Source organism: Lolium rigidum, chromosome 3, assembly GCF_022539505.1.
Source record: "Lolium rigidum isolate FL_2022 chromosome 3, APGP_CSIRO_Lrig_0.1, whole genome shotgun sequence".
NCBI classification, from domain to species: Eukaryota; Viridiplantae; Streptophyta; class Magnoliopsida; order Poales; family Poaceae; genus Lolium; species Lolium rigidum.
In genome coordinates this window covers 174438796-174458469 of record NC_061510.1, presented here as the reverse complement: position 1 = coordinate 174458469, position 19674 = coordinate 174438796, and the positions used below count along the sequence as shown (strand labels likewise).

Below are 19674 nucleotides of genomic sequence, written 5' to 3'. Positions count from 1 at the left end.
ATAATCCTATGTGTAAGTCCTCGTATAAAACAATCCAAGACATGAGAGCTTTAGCCGCACGAAAAACTAGACTAGAACTGAACCTGGATAAATTGTGCCCCCGTGGCATCGGGTGATCTAGTCGTCTGCATGATCAAATAGATAAGTACCCAATTAGGTATGTTCGTGAGATCTCCAAGGTTATGAGACTCGACAGGAATGCGTGCAACATGGACTATGTGTGTGTGTATTTGGTAACTTGTCGTAATTGGAAATGAAACGGACAGAAGACCCATATCTCCCGCAAAAGAAAAATCAGGAGCCTGTATTTATGGCAAAAAAGAAAAGATAGATGACCAATGCCTTCAAGACTTGACATTACCAAGTCTTCTTCTTTGGCGGTATCTTGCTTCGTCTGCCGTTTATGCCAGTTCGTAACTCGTAAAGGTGGCAGGAGCGCACATAGGACATCCGTGTAAGCTATTTACGACCCAGTCTGCTACCACCAGATTATCTCTACCACAAGCCGGCTACCCCTGGAGTGCCCGGTTGCTTAACCGTGGGGGGCGGACGATTCTGGTGCAGACCATCCTCAGCGTCATTCCGGTTCACGCGATGATGTCGTTGGACAACCCCCAAGACGATGCAGGCTCTCAGGAAGTGTCGGGGCTTCATGTGAAAGGCCAGGGCGGACGTGAGTGGCGGCCACTGCCTAGTGGCCTGGGACAAGGTGACCTCTCCTAACTCCCGTGGGCCTTCAGTTCCTCAACCTGCGCTTCGTTACCGGTGGGCGTGGTTACAGAGAGTGGACGCGACCAAGGCTTGGGCGGAGTTTGATCTCAAGGTTCCCCCACCCTGGCCCGGGCCCTCTTCGATTCTGCCACGGCGGTGGTGGTGGGCAATGGTGCAAGAGCTTTATTCCGGAAGGATCGCTGGCCGCGGGGCGCCGGGGTGGCGGACCATGCGCCCAATTTTGTGGCTTTGGTTCCGACCCGGAAGGCCAAGGCTCGCTCGGTCAAGGATGGCCTCGCCGGGGAGTGGCTGCGCGATTGTGGGCCGGACCTGAGTCCTGCAGCGGTGGCGAAGTTCTTCCACCTATGGGGCATCCTCGCTGGTGTCACCCTGGACCGAGAGCGAGAGGACTCCTTCGTGTGGCGGTGGTCGGCGGACCGGAATTTCTCCGCAAGGTTGGCTTACGCGGCCTTCTTTGCGGGTACTACGATGGCGCCGGTTGTTTCGGGGATTTGGCGCTCGAGGGCGCCATACAGCTGCAAGTTCTTCGCTTGGCTGGTGTCCCGTAACAGGTGCTGGACGGCGGATAGGCTCCAGAGGCGTGGCCTGCCGCGGCGGCCGACCTGCCCCCTCTGCGACCAGGAGCAGGAGACGCTCCATCACCTCCTGCTTGGTTGCGTGGTCGCCCGTGAGGTATGGGCGTGGGCGTTGACACGGTGGAATTGGTTGGAGTGGATGATTGGCGCGGGCTCTGAGATAGTGCAGATCATTATAGGAATTTCGACAAAGCAATATTCATTACTAAAGCCGAAGTGAGTAGGAGTACTATTATGAAAAAATTCAGACCTCGGGCTCGAGGACGTAGTTTCCCCATAAAAAAACATGTGTCATATAACAATTATACTAAATATAGTAAAGAAATAAATAAATCTAAATAACCTTTAGATTCATCTAAGATTCTGATTCCCAGTAAAAAAAATATAGAATAGAAAAATATGGGACAAAAAATAAATCCACTCGGTTTCAGACTTGGTACAACCCAAAAACACCATTCCTTTTGGTTCGCACACCGGACCTCGCTTCGTTGCCCAAGGTGCGGTGCGCATGGACTTGTGGACGGTGGTCATCCTTGTCTTCTGGTGTATCTGGAGGCATAGGAATGACGTGATATTCAATGGCGCCACCCCGGCGGTGGAGACCATTCGGCATAGGATTAGGGAGGAGTTTCAGATGTGGCGTGTAGCTAGGCTTTTTCGCTTGGAGTCCTTCAGATTTACTGAGCCTTTTCTTTTTTCATTGCGGGACGGAGATTAGGCTTTCGTTTTTGTAGGAGAGCTGCCACCCCCTATGTTGGCACTAGTACTCGTGGCTCGGGTTTTCTTGCCCTTTCTTCTATATGATTAGTAGTATTCTCAAATTTTTTTATCTCTGCCAGGTCCAATATCATCCATCCATGTTTGCATTGCAGCCACTAATTCTGTGTACGAGCGAGCAATTAGGTCTGCTCGATGGAACGGCCGTCAAGACCAGAGACTTCCAGCGGTACTCCAAGGCTGACCAGTGATCACTGCAATTGATTTCGTCGTCATAGACGCACTGCGTCGTGCAAGTATTGTTACATCCACTGCCAACCAAATGATTGCCGCCAGTTTTCATTCACCACTGCAAGTTTATCTTCCCATTACGTGTTTTGGATATACAGTTAACATAAGATCAGATCCATCAAGTTTTCCAACTTCTAGAGGAACATGTGCGCGACTTTTGGTTCCAAGGTTACCGCTGTCAGATCAGATAAGGATGGAAGCTCGCAGGTCCTCTGCACAAGTTCGCCATTTCGCATCCATGTTCAGTTTTCTAACCAATACAAAATTATCTGTCCACGGCTGCCATCAATCAGGGGGTAGAAATCATGCATTTCACCTTAAAAGAAAGTACGAATACGGCATCATGAGATCTATTTCGTCCTTTCTTCTAAGTTCTATCTATAAGAACACGATGAAACGACGTGCACTCTAGCTTAGGAAAAAAGATCTATCTTGTTTGGCAGTGACTAATTCTCAGTTGTCTGAGAATTAATTTAGTTCAGTAAAACTGACTGAAAATTACGATAGATCCTGCTTACCCGCCAATCAACATCACATTTTAACATGTTCTTTTTGCACCCCTGCAAAAAAAAACATGTTCTTTTTTGCTATACATAAATTCTACCTTACCTCTACAACACATCGGGAGCTGTGACTGTGAGTAGAGGCAAAAAATGCTACTGAACCCTTCTAACTTTGTACATTTGCAAAAAAAAACTTTGTAGGGTAGAAACGAAAACAAAAACTTTAGCAACTGCTGCGGTCGAAACCCACCGGCGAGCAGCGACAGGCAACACAGTAGAGCCGGGAGGCTCCCAGGACTGCGGCTGGCCCTGGTCCCTCCGAGCGACGGCCCGCAAAGACTCGGCACGCACGTCCAATACTGGTGCAAGGGCATGTCACCTGACCTATACCAGGTCAGGAAGGTGATGGATGTGCCTCACTTAGTTTCCTGCATGGCATACACGTAAACATTAAATACGAGCCTCGATCGGCTCTCAGGTTGTCCTGTGAATCGGCTCAAAGAGCCGATCCACCCATGATCCGTACGAGGTGTACGAATATATGGTGGTCCTGCTTGATCAATATAAAGCTAAAACGACCTACTACGATTTAGGGTTTTCACCACATAATCGGAACATCCTACTCGTGATTGAGCTTGGCGGCCACGCACGGTGATCGTAAGTCGATCCTAGATAAGGCCTAAAAACCAACACGAAGTTGATCCCCGGAACATCCTCGTCTAGGGCTAGCAAAACTACACCCTACGCGCCACCGGATCCTTCAACCCGTTTGTAAGGCCTAACTATGCAGATATTAAACTAATCCTTGAAGAACAAGGAGTAATCATAACGGACCGGATCTACTAAATAAAGATCAAGCGGTGCCGCCCTTACACCTAAGATAGGTGTAAGGGCGGCTAGATGTCTAAGGGTTGCACGACGACAAGCATATGATACGATGAACAATGCTAACCCTAACACATCTATGATAACTACGTTGCTCGCCATCAACAAGACTTCAAGCACGAGCAACGCATGAACAACGAATAAACGTGTATCGCCTAGATCGCAAGATGCGATCTAGGCAACATAATGCTTACCCGGAAGAAAACCCTCGAGACAAGGGAGTTGGCGATGCGCCTAGATTGGTTTGTGGTGAACGTGATTGTTGTCTATTTCATAAACCCTAGATACATATTTATAGTCCGTAGACTTTCTAACGTGGGAATAATCCCAACCGTGCACGAGCCAAATTCTATCTAACCGACACGTATCCTACTATATTACGTATACACGGGCAAACTAGCCCAAACTTTGCATATAAGGCCGATTCATGTATTTCTTCCATGTATATTTTTCAAGCACATCTTCAATCGCGGCCCACCTCTGATCCGGTCAAATTCTGGTGATAACACATGCCCCCTGGTTTTGGAAATGACAATTCCAAAATCACTCGCCTTTCTTCGTCGGGTCATGTCGTGGCGAGAGCAGGAACCGTCGCAGTATCCTTCATCATGATGTCTTGCCCTCACAACTTCTCTGCAAGATTTGATAGCTTTAACATCACTTCCTCGGAAACCGTAATGGCATTAAATCTCCACTATACCCCTTTATTTAAATGTGCCGAACGGTTCGCCACTTCATCCCCTTGCTCTGTTCGGCCATCGGCACCCAAAAAACCCTCTTTCCCCGTAGCAATGTCTTCCTCTTCCTCCATCTCCTCGAGCCTTTCCTTCCAATCTTCTTCCTCGAGCGAGCAGGAGTGGAACTTTGACCACGTGCCAGATGGCCCACCCGAAGCACTCGTCGGGTCAGATGGCGACTTACCTTCCGACCGATGGGGAGGACGACCTCCAGTTCCTCATCGAAGGGGAGCCGAAGAGCGAGAGCGAAGACGACCTCCACTCCCGGGCGAACTCCACCTCCTCCGACGAGGAGGAGGAAGAAGAAGAAACGGAGGAAGAGGAGGAAGAGGAGGAGGATGATTCCTCCTCCTCCGCCGGGTACCCGCCGGCGAAGCGCTTCGCGCTTGGGCGGACAGCGAGGACGATGATGATGACGAGGAAGAAGAGGCTCCGGCCGAGGGCTGGGGCAGCAGCGACGAGGAACTCTCCGGAAGCGGCCGCCGACGGCAGCCTACGATGCCGACGACGAGGCCAGCGAAGATTAGTAATGTAGGATTAGTAGTTCCTGAGCAATCGGCTCTTCTTTTGTTCTTCTTTTCTTGAGCAATCGGCTCTTCATTGTAAAAAACTCCTCTTATTAATGAAGAAGAAATTTCTCAGCTGATTCTGTCCCTTTTCCAATTTTGCCAATTGCTAAAATAAGTCCACACATTAAGAGCCGATGGCAGCGCATCGGACCTTGCCATGACACGTGAGCAAGGTCAACTCTATTGTCCATCCAAATGGTAATCCGCGACTTGTCCGAAAGAGCAAACTCAAATCCCCGGATCGCCGCTTGAACGGCATCCGACCTACGGCCATATAAACCTCAGATATCAATCACGCAGGTTCGCAACTGCAACGGATCCACGGGCAACATCATCCAACGCCCACGCTATGGTCTCCGGTCTGAAGGTGATCCTTAACCGCTCCTTGCCGTCCGAGCATAGCGCCTTGCTCCATCCTTTTGCAGCAACAGAAACGGCTCTGACCCTGTAGATGACGACGGCTTCCCTTTCAGGCTCCTTTCAGCAGCTCTGGTGGTCTTCTTCTACAACAACTCACCGCCTCCGAAGAAGGTTATGATGCAGGGTCAGCCGATGACACTCCAATCGGCTTTCAAAAACATAGCGTCTACCAAATCAGCTGCCCCCCGAGCCTCAGTTAAGGCGAGAACAGCGGCGAGGACACACAGTTCAGTCAAAGGGCCTCGAACTCGAGCAAATCTGAGAAAACCACCACGCAGAGCCAGCCAAACTTGCCACCATCGATCACCTTTCCTTCCGTTGAAAGCCGATATAGTAGACGAAACACCAACGGCTTAATGAGTAAAAGGCTGCCTGGCATGCCAAAACTGACGCCTCTGATAGCACTGCTGAACTGGCGACCTTGCGCAAAGGGTTGGAGGTCCTCGAAGAGAAGGTTCGGGCACCAAAATCGGCTCATTGCAGCCGAGGAAGCTCTCATTGTTCACTCCCTCAAGGAAGCGGAAGGCCTCGAAGCTGAACTGAAGACCAACTTGGACAAAATCCGCGTCCTGAGCACGCAGCTGGTAGATCCTGTGTAAGTGTACTAGAGTCGATGGCTGTGCATCGGCTTTGTTCCTTAGTTCTAAAGTCGATGTCTGTGCATCGGCTGTACATCGTGAGATTTTTTTATCGGCCGATTTTTCTATCGGCCCCCAATATTTCACCGCACATGTATCGCACATGTTCATCTGATTAGGTGCCCCCCAAGCCGAATCTGCCAGGAACTGCGGATATCGGCTTTGTAGTTAGCCAAGGCACTGTATTTGAACGTCGGCTCCGTTAGGACCAATGTTGACTTTTTCCAGCTCATCAGCCGACGTAAAACCGCTGCCCATTAGATTGACGTTGAACACAGGCAGAACGTATGGTGAGGATAATTTTGGCCGATTGCTGGAATCGGCCTCCATGTTGATTGAATCGCTCAATGAAGGTTTTGCAATGTTCCTCCATAGATCTTTGGGGCCGATCCCAAGGATCGGCCTCGCCACGTTTGTCCACAGGTTTGTTCTTGCTATACGGTCGGGCCGGTGGATAAGACCAGCCTAACCCCGTCCTTCGTCACGTCGATGCGCTCGCAGCTTGTCCAAATTGATGCCTGAGAGTGGCTCTTGGCCTGTTGTCTCCCAAACGTTCATGTCAGCCGTTGAAATCTCGGCTGAATCATCTGCGTGGACGACCTCTACTTCATCTCCATCCCACTGTATTAAGCATTGGTGCATCGTGGATGGAATGCAACAGTTGGCGTGGATCCAATCTCTTCCTAGCAGGACAGCATAGGTGCTCTTGCTATCGACAATAAAGAACGTCGTAGGGATGGTTTTCCTTCCTACGGTCAGATCCACGTTCAGAACACCTTGTGCGTCAGATGCTTGGCCGTTGAAATCGCTCGTTGTCACGTTGGTCTTGATCAGATCCGAGCTAGAGCGTCCCAACCGACGTAGCATGGAATATGGCATAATGTTGATCGCCGCTCCGGTGTCCACCAAGCATCTTGTTGACAAGCTGCCCATTGATATAGCCTCGCAAGTACAGTGGCCTTCGCATGCCTATAGCTTCTTTCTCGTGGCTTCTCAAAGATAACCGGCCGTGGGCCGCAGTCAAGTTGTGCCACAGTGCTTCGTCTAATCTCGGAGCACTAAACTTCGTCGGAAGGATGAACACCATGTTTGTGCCAGCCCGATGTTTCATCATCGGCTTTCTTTTGTCCGGGGCGCCACTCTTTCCTTTGTGGCTGACCTTCTTCGTCCAGTGGTTCGCTGAATTTTAGCGGCCGGATCAGGCCGCGCCTTCCTCAACGTGTGCAGGTATAACCTTTCGGCTTCCTCCAAACCACGTAGTCGCCGAACCCTACACTTTTGGGAACGGCTGAGTCCATCGTGGCACCACCTTGGCCGGTGGTACTTATCTTCTTCTTCTTCATCATCGTCTTCTAACTCCTCGAGATCTTCTACCCGAGAGGACTCGGCGTGTTTGTTCCGAGGCGGGAGAGGCCCTAGACGTTTGAACACGGACACGTTAGCCGCATCCTTCTTCTTTGTCTACATTCTGGACGGTTGCCGATTGTAGGCAATCGGCTCATTCCCGAATCCCAGCAGTAGTCCGAAGAAGGGACAGTCCCGAGTGCCTATCCACGTCGTCTTGCTCTCTCGACTTTTCCTTGGCGTGGCGCTCATATCTCTCCTCGTCGCGATCATGCCGACGATGTCTCCTGGCGTCCCTAGCCAGACGATCTCTTTCATCATCGTCGTTGTATCGTCGGCGTTGTTCATATTGACTCACATACTTGTTGAGGAGGTGATCAGAGAGAGGTCGCTGATATCTCACATTCCTCACTTCTCCCTCTGTGATGTAGCGCTTGCCATCGTGTCGGAGCCGATCGCGTGGAACGGCTTCCTCTGTGTCCTTGCTATGAGAGCAGCTGCCCTCGTCTCCGTCCTTACCAGAGTGGTGTCCAGGTCCTACCATGTTGATGTTGAACGAGAATCCTGGCTGGCACCCTCCAGGGTAAGTGCACTCCACCATGTTAACGGCGGGGAAGGGGTGTGTGTCGACTTTCATGGCGTACTGGCTGAAAATTAGACGCCCTTGTTCTATCGCCATTTGGACCTGCTGCCGCCACACCCTGCAGTCGTTGGTGGCATGGGTGAACGTGTTATGCCACTTGCGGTATGGCTTTCCGTTCAGCTCCTCGCGCCGTGGGGATCTTGTGGCCTTCGGGTACCTTTAGCTGCTTCTCCTTAAGTAAGAGGTCGAAAATCTGCTCAGCTTTGGTAACGTCGAAGTCAAACCCTCTTGGAGGACCTTGTGGCTTAACCCACTTGCAGGACACGGGGCTTGCCCCCCGAGTCCATTCAGCCACTGCTACCTCTTGATCTCCCGCGGAGCCTTCATCTTCATCCGCCTCAACCAGGACCACCGCACGCTTGAATTTATCCCGGTATACATCCGGGTGGCGTCGCTCATATGCGACGACTTCTCGCACCATGTGCGCCAGTGAAGGGTAGTCTTCTTGGGAGGCCACGTCCTTGATCGGTGATGCGAGACCCACCACCGCCAACTCGACCGCTTCTTTTTCAGTCACACGAGCCGAATAGCATCGGTTCCTAACGGTCCCGAAGCGCCGGACGTATTCCGACACTCGTTTCTCCGCGCTTCGTCGTACTTGTGCTAGATCGGCAATGCCAGCCTCGGAAGCCTCCGAGTGATACCGCATGTGGAACTGCTCTTCCAACCGCTTCCAAGTCCGGATTGAGTCCGGTGGCAGCGATGTGTACCACCCGAAAGCCGATCCCGTGAGGGACCGTGCGAAGAACCTCACACGCAGCTCATCCGACGCCGAGATCGTGCCCGACTGTGCCAAATATCGGCTCACATGCTCGATGGAGCTGGAACCATATGATCCATTAAACTTGGAGAAATCGGGAGCCGATATTTGGGTGGTAGCGGGATCAACTCGTACTCGTTGGGGTACGGCTTGGAATAGCCGATTGTCCTCCTTTTCGGCACCATGCCGAACTGGTCTCTCGAGATTGTACCGATCTGATCCGCGGTGCCGGGCCGCGAGAGTCGAACTCCGAAGATTCGCCGGAGTGGCATACTTAGCCAGCCATGCTTGCTTTTCCAGCTCGAGCCAACCGGCAGGAGCTGAGCTCGGAGGTTTGTCGGAGTGGCATACTTAGCTAGCCACGTCCGCTTCTCAAGATCTGTTTCCGAAGTTCCTCCCGCTGTTCCGGAGGTCCCCGCTGTTGCGGTCCGGTTTGTGAGTGCCCGATGCATTGCAGTCCGGCACGTATGTGCACGTGTATCCGTGAGGGATCTCCTTAGGCGCCTCATGCAAGAACTGGTAGTCACTAGGGTCACCACCGATCTTGTAAACGACGTATGCCGGTGAATTCGGCACTTCTGGTGCTGCCAACGCGAATGGCAGCGGTGGACGGGACTCGTAGTGGCATCTCTCCTTGGTGGGTCCCTAGAGCTGGTCCCGACGGAGAGTACGATGCTTCATGATTTCCCGGATCACCCGAAGAGCGACACGCTCCAAAGTGTTCACCGAGGCTCTCGGAATGGCGGTGTAGCGAATGAGCTACCATGAAGTTAATCTCCCGACGCGAGACCCGGTGCGTTCTTCCGACGGGGCGGACAAGTCCACTCCATCGAGCGCGCCTTCAGGTGAGAACCCTTTCCACCCGATGCCATGTGAGCGGGTTCTCGTGAAAAGAGCCGATGAGGTCGGCTTCGAGGATTGCTTTGACCTCGTCATACTTCTTCTTGAGCTCCTCGGTCGATCCTCGTACGTGATCGGAGTGCCTTCCACCATCTCAGATGTAGATGGCGATGCGGTTGATGTCGAAGACTGTCCCACCGGGCGTGCCGGAATGTGTTGCGGTCGAAAACCCACCGGCGAGCAGCGACGGGCAACACGAGAGAGCCGGGAGGCTCCCGGATCGCGGCTGGCCCCGGTCCCTCCGAGCGACGGCCCGCAAAGACTCGCGCACGCACGTCCGATGCCGGTGCAAGGGCGTGCCACCTGACCTATACCCGGTCGTGAAGGTGATGGATGTGCCTCGCTTAGTTTCCTCGCATGGCATACACGTAAACATTAAATACGAGCCTCGATCGGCTCTCGAAGTTGTCTCGTGAATCGGCTCAAAGAGCCGATCCACCCATGATCCGTACGAGGTGTACGAATATATGGTGGTCCTGCTTGATCAATATAAAGCTAAAACGACCTACTACGATTTAGGGTTTTCACCACATAATCGGAACATCCTACTCGTGATTGAGCCTGGCGGCCACGCACGGTGATCGTAAACCGACCCTAGACAAGGCCTAAAAACCAACACGAAGTTGATCCCCGGAACATCCTGTCTAGGGCTAGCAAACTACACCCTACGCGCCACTGGATCCTTCAACCCGTTTGTAAGGCCTAACTATGCAGATATTAAACTAATCCTTGAAGAACAAGGAGCAATCATAACGGACCGAATTTACTAAATAATGATCAAGCGGGGTGCCGTCCTTACACCTAAGATAGGTGTAAGGGCGGCTAGATGTCTAAGGGTTGCATGACGACAGCATATGATACGATGAACAATGCTAACCCTAACACATCTATGATAACTACGTTGCTCGCCATCAACAAGGCTTCAGCACGAGCAACGCATGAACAACGAATAAACGTGTATCGCCTAGATCGCAAGATGCGATCTAGGCAGCATGATGCTTACCCGGAAGAAAACCCTCGAGACAAGGGAGTTGGCGATGCGCCTAGATTGGTTTGTGGTGAACGTGATTGTTGTCTATTTCATAAACCCTAGATACATATTTATAGTCCGTAGACTTTCTAACGTGGGAATAATCCCAACCGTGCACGAGCCAAATTCTATCTAACTGACACGTATCCTACTATATTACAGATACACGGGCAAACTAGCCCAAACTTTGCATATAAGGCCGATTCATGTATTTCTTCCATGTATATTCTTCAAGCCCATCTTCAATCGCGGCCCACCTCTGATCCGGTCAAATTCTGGTGATAACAGGAACCAGCATAGACTAAATCATCTTTACCAGGGAGAAGGAAACATAAACATGATGACAACTTTTGATGAAAACCAGAAATGGATTGATGAGTTTGGATGAACGATGATTTCGGATGAACACATGGTATAAGGGGAATCTAATTTGCACGACCCATTGCCTATCTCGGTTGTTCGCAATGACTTTTTATGTTGTGTTTTATGTTTGAAGAAAGTTCATGCAGTGGCGAAACCAGGACATAAATCTTGTGTAGTCAGTTTAAAGTTGTGTAGTCAGATACATGTATTTATATGATTGACTACACTGCTATAGTGTGGCTCCGCCACCAAGTTCATGCACTATTAGTTCTTCAACTCATGAGATGGTTTTCTTGTCATCATGAAACTTATGTTGGTCCAAAACAAACACTGAACTCAATGAAAAACGTACATCCCGTCCGACCAAGGAAAAATGGTAATTTGAACACAATAAACAGTTTCTCCAAACCGAGCCATAATGTACCACAAGATCATAAATAGACTTACTTAATAATTTATAAAATTTAGAACTTGATATGCAGACTGAATTGTTTTTTGTGATTTTTGTACTGATCACAAATCTTCATATTTAATTTTGAAAATTTAGAAGCACATTCTTATCCATTCTTGACATTTGTACCGGCAGATGCTTAAATATGGATTCCGGTGTACCTAGGTTTCAAAATTTCCCATTTTACAGACTGCACAATATCTCTACATTCTACACCGGTACGACACCTGTACACCAGTACTACACCACGTCTTTATTGCAATTTGGTAGCAATATCAACAGTTGAACTCTTTGCATAGTTCATTTGTTGCTCCGTTTGGCATGGCTTCTCGGTGAGCTGAGCACCTCGTGGTGCGGTTTCGCCGGCGGTGAGGCGACCTTCCTCTTCTCCATAGACCGCCTAAGGTCGGCGCCGTTAGAGCAGCTGCTGCTTAGGCTGGGCACGAGGTACCACGCGATGGAGGTGCAGCAGATGGCGAACGTCCTACCGAACACGGCCAGGCTCAGCAGCGTGAGCGCCATGACTGCCAGCCAGTAGCACGCCGGCGGCCGCACCCTCCCCCGAGAGAACGATGTGGTCCTCCCACGAGAGAAGGATGTGATCCTCCTCCTCGCCGGCTCCACGCCTAGAGCAGTGGCTTTCTTGGCGGCGCCGTCCCTCGAGCTGGCTGGATCCGGCAGGGTGCAGGACGAGGGCGACGCGGACGTTCTGGGTACTTTCTTGGGGGCGTCGGCGTCCTTGAGCTGCTTCTCGCCGCCGGGAAGCTTGACGACGATGGGCACCCAGGTGCCGTTGCACTGGACGAAGCGGACCATGACGAGGCCGCTGTCGGAGCCGACGCGGCGGAGGATCTTGTCCCGGCGAGACTCGAGGTCGGATCGCACGGTGGAGAACTTGTCCAGGCCGCGCCCAGCGAACGGGTTGTCGCCATGCCTCCTCCTCCTCCTCGGCTTGGGCGAGTCCTCCGCCGGGTCGTCGTCGATGTGCTTGAAGCTACCCGTGCCGCACAGCATGGTTTAATTGTCGAGTTGGCTTTGTCAGTTCCGGCGCGTTAAGGGCGAGCAGCTTTTAAGGACGTACTCGCTCAAGTGCTGTTCGCAATCAGGACTATGAGCAGAATGGTCAAGCAGAACCTTCTCCGCACAGGGCTTGACTTCGTGCATAGTGGCTGGTCATTTCTTCTGCGGCCACCGCTAGGATGTAGAAATTCACCGTAGATTGTATTACTTTATTTACAGCACGATTTGGCGACTGGTACACTGAAATAAGAAATTCTTGAAGTTTCAGTCAAATGTTGACCTCCTCCACAGTAAACTCTTCCTCCTCTGGTCGACTGCCACCTACGAATATGAATCAAAATTTTAACCTCGTCATTCTACCCAGCAAGCTATTCCTCCTCTCTGCCTGCCCCGGCAGATGAACCATTCCCCCGCGTTCTAACAATCTACAAGCCACAGAGATTTTTTTGCGGGCAAGATGTGGCTAGATCTTTAGGATGACACGACATGTTGATGCAGTGCCATTTCATGCTCGCTTTCAGATACTTGATAGCTTTGAACAACGTGGACAGAATACCAGCCCATACGAACGAACTGATATTCAGATTGATTCTACAACCCTCGCTTTACATGCGCAGTGAAACCCATATTAAACTGAACAATTTCCTCCCGCTACAGAAAAAGATCTGTCTTTTAAATTACAGAACAATCGTTCAAGTTAATCAAAATACAAATCAGGACGACAATAACAAAAGGCACACCAGAAACAAGATGCTGAGTTTGTCGACCAAAATCATGACGCTGAAAGATGAATTACTTGACCTGGTCAATGGGAGGAGCTCCAAGGAGTCAAAACATGCCAAGCTTTTGCCGACGTGATCTGGTGCCCTCGTGTTACATTTCAATAGTACAATAAATCTGGTGTCTGGAGACCCTGACCTAATGACTTGCAGTACCTTAGTTTACTTGGCCTTCTTGACAACCGTTGAGGTGCGGAATTCTGCATCATCTTTGATGAAGCTCCACCAGAGATATGTGAGAGGAATCGTGCTTGCGTGCCACAGCGAATGTGCATCAGCATACCCCTTGTATGGAGGAAAGTCATAGACTTCAAGAAGCATAGCTAGCGCTCCTCCAAATACAACCACCCAAAGCTTAAATCGTGACGGGTGATGGGTCACACCAGCCCAGATTGCCCATGCAAGAAGTTGAACCGCACCCATCGCAATACAAACTTTCATGTTCCATCCTGAGAAGGGGAATTTGGCACATAAACACAGATGCACATAAATTAACATGCTGGTGCAAATAACCACAAAGGCAAGTCTGCGCAAGCTGAAATTAAGACATGATTGTTTAGTTATTCCGTCGTGAATTTTATCTATGAGTGGCTGTAACTTGTAAGATCACAAAGATATGGTAAAAAGAGCAGCTGGAAAATTGTTGATCATGTTAAAATATTTAATCTTATGTGTGCAGGATAAATCTTGTATGAAGATGGCAAAAGATGAAATACTTAAGCAAAAGCAGAAGGAACTTTACCATAGTCGAGGTCATAGAAGTTAAGGTACAAGATGTGTGTTGTAACGAATGCCAAAATAGGCGCAGCAAACATCACCCTCGTAGCCTCATCCTTGACATTAAAAGTTCTTAGCAATGAAAGGATTAAAGAGTAGCCAAGTAGGGCCACAGCTGAAGAGTAATCCAATTTCTCAGTCAAGTCAATATCCCTACAAATGAATAACAATGCTCAGCAAGATATCAAGTATTAAGACAGCATAGTGAAGCTTTGAGTAAATGCACACCTCGTATGGAATATAGAGCTCCAGAACCATGCATTCATAGATAATATTGCATAGATATGCCATAAGCCAGTGTATTCGTAGTATGTTCTCTTAGTCTGGGGTCTAATAGGTAATCTGTAATTCACTAGCAGGAAAAATGAAAGCCAGCCGGTGAAATGCATCAATAGGTTGAGGGCAGACAAAGCAGTTGAGAGGGGCTCCTGATAAAAGGATGGCAAACAAGTTAGACATGTAGTAGCCATGGTGAAGTAGTTGTATACTTGTATAAGCCACAAAACATGCCTGGAAGACAGAAACACGTATGAAGGGCCATTTTCCATGATATTTAACAGGGCTCAGGCCACCTGATTGTCGTTCCTCTTCTCTTTGCATCATACAGTAGTAGCGGCAGTCCGTCATACAGTTTAGTTGCTTCCACTGTGTGTAGAGTGGCTCCTGTGTGTACCAAGAACTTCCAGCAGGTGTACTGTCATTCTCCGGGGACTGGCAGTGGCTGATGATATTACTTCCAATAATCGCTGTACTCTGACATTCCTTCACACAAGTTCTGCAGGTTGATCAACAACGCAAGTATTACAAAAAACTTCTAAAACAATGTAATATCAAAATGACAGCAACTTAAAGGTGGATAGATAAACAAACTTAAGGAACCCAACCAGTTTTTCAGGTCAAATTTTCTTAATGAAAAAAAAAGGAAAAATACATATGGTGAATTCGGTTACTTTCTACAAAATATATCTGAGAAGGAGAAAAAAAGGACAGGCACAGAGCAGATATTACTAGTGATAGACTGGTTGTAGACGCACAATGAAGGGAACCTAGAAGAAAATTAGTACCACAAGCATGAAACTATAAAACTCCGCCTATGTTTAATTAGGCATAACGGGTCCTAAGACTGAGTAAAGGAGGTGGGTTGTGATAGACTTGGCGAGCCAATGTAAAAACTAGCCATTTCCTATGGATATGAGAAAAAGAGGTGATATGGAAAGTGGCGGTAAAAAGGGACTTGAAGGATTGGAGTGTACCTAGAGATTTGGCACTTGATAGGAGTGCATGGAAATCAGCAATCCATGATTCCATGTGCTGGAACTTTAATTTACATTTTGTTTACCTTTTTTTCTCTTAACTGTTTGTTGCCACAGTTTTCGAGCCTACCCCAACTTGCTTGGGATAAAAGGCTTTGTTGTCCTTTTTGTTGACTTATTGTAAGTATGAAACTAGAACTAATGATGAGCAAGTTAAACACTGGAAAATAAATATTTTTCACAAGTGTTGCCTACTTACCAACTTATGTCAATGTATGAGAACTGGGGTTATTCTGCAATACTATTGTGCTGTTACATCTCCAAAAATGCAACCAATTAAATCAAAATATGTACAATATGAGATATTATTTACTATTTGTATTTGTATCGACTAACTGCACGAGCACCTAGGCATCCTGGGACCCCAAGGTTGCCTCAACTCGCTATCACAACACAACTATGGAGCATACTATGTTTAAACAAAAGCATCAGTGATTAAGACGATACCTTTAACCATGTCTCACAATTTAGCAGAATCTAGTCAACTGCATCTGAACTTTATTTACATATTCAGATAGCTAATCATATGTTATGGACTTATGGTAAATGACTAAGTTTTTTTGGATTGAAGGAAATTCATAAGATTCCTGGAGGAAACTAAATCATTTGTAATTTGATTCTACCCCTTCGAACAAACAAATGAGCCCCTAAATTTTATAGGAGCAATGTAGCTTTCCTACAATTCAATAGGAATCAACAACTGTTTCTACTCTTGTGCGTAGGAATGGGACAGTTTTCCTCTGTTCTGCGCTTGTATCATGTAAATTCATTTGCGCAATAATAAAAAGACGCCTGAAGTTGCAGTTCAAATAGGAGCAGATGTCCACAGCAGAGACTAACAGCAACTGGGTCACGCAATGAAATGGCAATATAAAGCATGTAGTTCATTTATGAGTCACTCTGACAAAAAAAATGTTGGATAGTATTATACTCTAGTCGGAGAGTTTGAGAAAGAAGAAAATGACCATTATAGCATTCTAAGTGTCATAGTTAAACGGGTCTGTTCAGACATACTCCCTCTGTCCCGAATTAGATGTCACAGATTTGTCTAGATTTGCATGTATCTGTGCACTAAAACATGTCTACATACATGTGTATCTAGACAAATCAGCGACAAGTAATTCAGGACAGAAGGAGTATCATTCATGAAACGCGACAGGACCTATTAACACAAGCTAGTGTGTGAATTAACTCCTAGCCAATGGTTCCACAATATGGTACAAATAAAGAACTGTAAGAAAACAAAATTCCAGCAATTACCCCCCTTCGAACAAACAAATGAGCCCCTAAATTTTATAGGAGCAATGTAGCTTTCCTACAATTCAATAGGAATCAACAACTGTTTCTACTCTTGTGCGTAGGAATGGGACAGTTTTCCTCTGTTCTGCGCTTGTATCATGTAAATTCATTTGCGCAATAATAAAAAGACGCCTGAAGTTGCAGTTCAAATAGGAGCAGATGTCCACAGCAGAGACTAACAGCAACTGGGTCACGCAATGAAATGGCAATATAAAGCATGTAGTTCATTTATGAGTCACTCTGACAAAAAAAATGTTGCATAGTATTATACTCTAGTCGGAGAGTTTGAGAAAGAAGAAAATGACCATTATAGCATTCTAAGTGTCATAGTTAAACGGGTCTGTTCAGACATACTCCCTCTGTCCCGAATTAGATGTCACAGATTTGTCTAGATTTGCATGTATCTGTGCACTAAAACATGTCTACATACATGTGTATCTAGACAAATCAGCGACAAGTAATTCAGGACAGAAGGAGTATCATTCATGAAACGCGACAGGACCTATTAAGTATTAACACAAGCTAGTGTGTGAATTAACTCCTAGCCAATGGTTCCACAATATGGTACAAATAAAGAACTGTAAGAAAACAAAATTCCAGCAATTATTGATGCTACAACGTCACAGTATTTGCCAAAGGTGGTCAATATATGCACACCAGATACTGTAAAAATTGAGTCTATTCAGTACAATTATCATAATCAAACAAAAGTGGAAGAAGACATACTATGTTTCGTTAACAATGTCAACCACCTGCTGGAATAATGATTTGCCATTCACAGCTTACATAAGAAAACATATCCACATCATGATAGCCAAGTAATCACTTTGAACTTAGTGTTTTTTTCAAAATAAGGTATGAATTACTAGAGTATTTCAGTCAAGTTAGCAAGGGAAAAAAAACATATTTCACAATGAAGTACCAAGAAAGGATCAAACATAAGGTATAACCATTATCACAATTCTAAACATACAAAGCAGTCAAGTAAGCAAGAGAAATAACATAATACCCAATGAAGTAACAAGCGAGGATAAAAAAGGTGGTGACAGACATTATCAGTCCTTAACATATAACCCACTGCCCCGGATTTTGACCCTAAAGAGTTGCTGCTCCATAATTCAAGGTATGACATGTCTATATACTTTTAGATTCCCCCACGTAAGTGAAGTAATATAGTACAAAGCCCCGAGTTGCAACTAACCACTAGCTAGTCCTCCACTGCAAGGAATCACTCATTGTTTATCCTTCCACTCTCCCTGTTCCATTCCATCACCATGGCTAAAATACTGATCATCTTTCATCACTTAATCTTTGTGCGTCTAAAGCATATATAATGGGAGACAGAATTATAGAATTGAAATTATGGCACCATTTCCTCACATACTATTCCTCCATGCGAGTGTTTGCTACCAGATCCACTTAAATATTTCAAGCAACTGGCAAGTGCTGTGCGATTTCACTGGCTAATGAGGGAAACCAACCGAAAACCAAATCAATGATCTAAAGCCTATTACATCTGGAGCCCACACATGTCAACAACACAACGAACGCAACAAGCAGACCCACCACTTGACCTCCCAAGGCCAACGGACAACCAACCAACCACAACTGGAAGAAACCCACTTCATGACTCCACCACAAACTGTACCCACCTTTCAAACATTTTCCGATTACACTAGAAAGTAGAATGTGATATCTGAAAATTGACTAATTGGTTATATGACAGCATGGAGTATAAATTGTATTTCTTGAAACAATATCCAGTACGTACCCACAATAATTTACGGAGTTTCAGGTTGTATAGTTCCATTGTCAGGCGGAGTCAAACAATAACCATCTTAGACCCGCAATGTCTAGATTTTCTGTTCAGATGTTTTCAATTACTTAGGATGGTCCAATGTGGATTCCAAACATGCTTACCAACAGGTCTAAGGATAACAATATCACTACTTGGAGATAGTAAAAGAGATTAAATACTTTCAAGCAACTAGATATGTAAAAATTACCTACCCCCTCCGATCCATAATAAGTATCGGGAACTTGGTAGATATAGGAGTACTGACTACAACTAGAAGGGTTAACCATCAACCACAGCCCAGCTAAGCAAACTACCGGCAATCCAGAGCCGACTTATCCAGCAGGCCTCGAATCAAGTAAGAAACTAAACAGCAATCTGGCGCAATAATACATCACTGCAGCAAGAGACGAGTCAAGAAGTGCACAAAGATGCTTCCTTGGTCTCACCTGTAGTGCGGATCAACATCACCCTGGCTGGCCTGGACGGAGCCGAGCAGGAATCCGGCTGCAAGAAGGGAAGCCAACTGAACCACCCGAAGGCTGCTTCCGGCCATCTCGGCGGCCGCGCCCTGAGTCCAGTCCGTGAACCCCTCACGCACGGCAATGAGCTAGGGATCCGTTACCGGTCAAAGGGATCGCCTCCGGATGGATCTCCACTCAACGCTAGTCCAGTAGAGGATAGGAGGAGCAGGAGGAGTAGGAGAGAAACGAGCTTAGAGGTGGCCGGCGGCGTATCCCTGGGGTGGGTGCGAGGACTGGAGGTGGGTTTCGGCGGCGCTGGCAACGACGAAGAGACTTTGGGTCGAAGAGGAGTGGTCGCAGTCGCACGGACGCGTGTGGTGATGTGAATTTGGGATCAGGAGGCAGGAGAAAGAAGACCCCCGGTTTTGAGACTAGGATTCAGATTTGATTCTAGCGCAGCACAATCCTGCAGAGATGTCTTGTGCTAATTTTGTTTTTGGCTGATTCCTTAAATTGCTTATTTCTAAGGGTTTTTTTTTCTTTTTTCGAAATGGGGTAGACCAGCTTATGCATCAATTGATGCATACAGCCTCTTTTATTAAAAAATAGTTTAGCGATACAATCCGCAGCTAGATGATTTTTATTACAATTCAAGGATCACAAAGAGTC

At 47.5% G+C, this 19674-nt stretch overlaps 1 protein-coding gene across 1 annotated transcript; it reads right to left on the bottom strand.

The window, feature by feature from the left end:
• Positions 1 to 13188: 13188 nt before the first annotated feature.
• On the bottom strand, positions 13189 to 19434 carry LOC124702713 (post-GPI attachment to proteins factor 3-like). The gene is made up of 5 exons (XM_047234867.1): positions 18991 to 19434; positions 14645 to 14909; positions 14363 to 14562; positions 14100 to 14287; positions 13189 to 13806 (listed from the first exon to the last, which is right to left on the bottom strand). Exons 1-5 carry the CDS (start codon positions 19095 to 19097, stop codon positions 13520 to 13522), a joined length of 1047 nt encoding a protein of 348 aa, XP_047090823.1. The 5' UTR covers positions 19098 to 19434; the 3' UTR covers positions 13189 to 13519.
• Between the last annotated feature and the right edge of the window lie 240 nt (positions 19435 to 19674).

Excerpts from the sequence above, each read along its gene's own strand:
- LOC124702713 (XM_047234867.1), bottom strand. The coding sequence starts at position 19,097 with ATGGCCGGAAGCAGCCTTCGGGTGGTTCAGTTGGCTTCCCTTCTTGCA. Across the intron at positions 14,910-18,990 it reads GATGTTGATCCGCACTACAG|AACTTGTGTGAAGGAATGTC; the intron begins GTGAGACCAAGG and ends ATCAACCTGCAG. Across the intron at positions 14,563-14,644 it reads TACGTGTTTCTGTCTTCCAG|GAGCCCCTCTCAACTGCTTT; the intron begins GCATGTTTTGTG and ends TCCTTTTATCAG.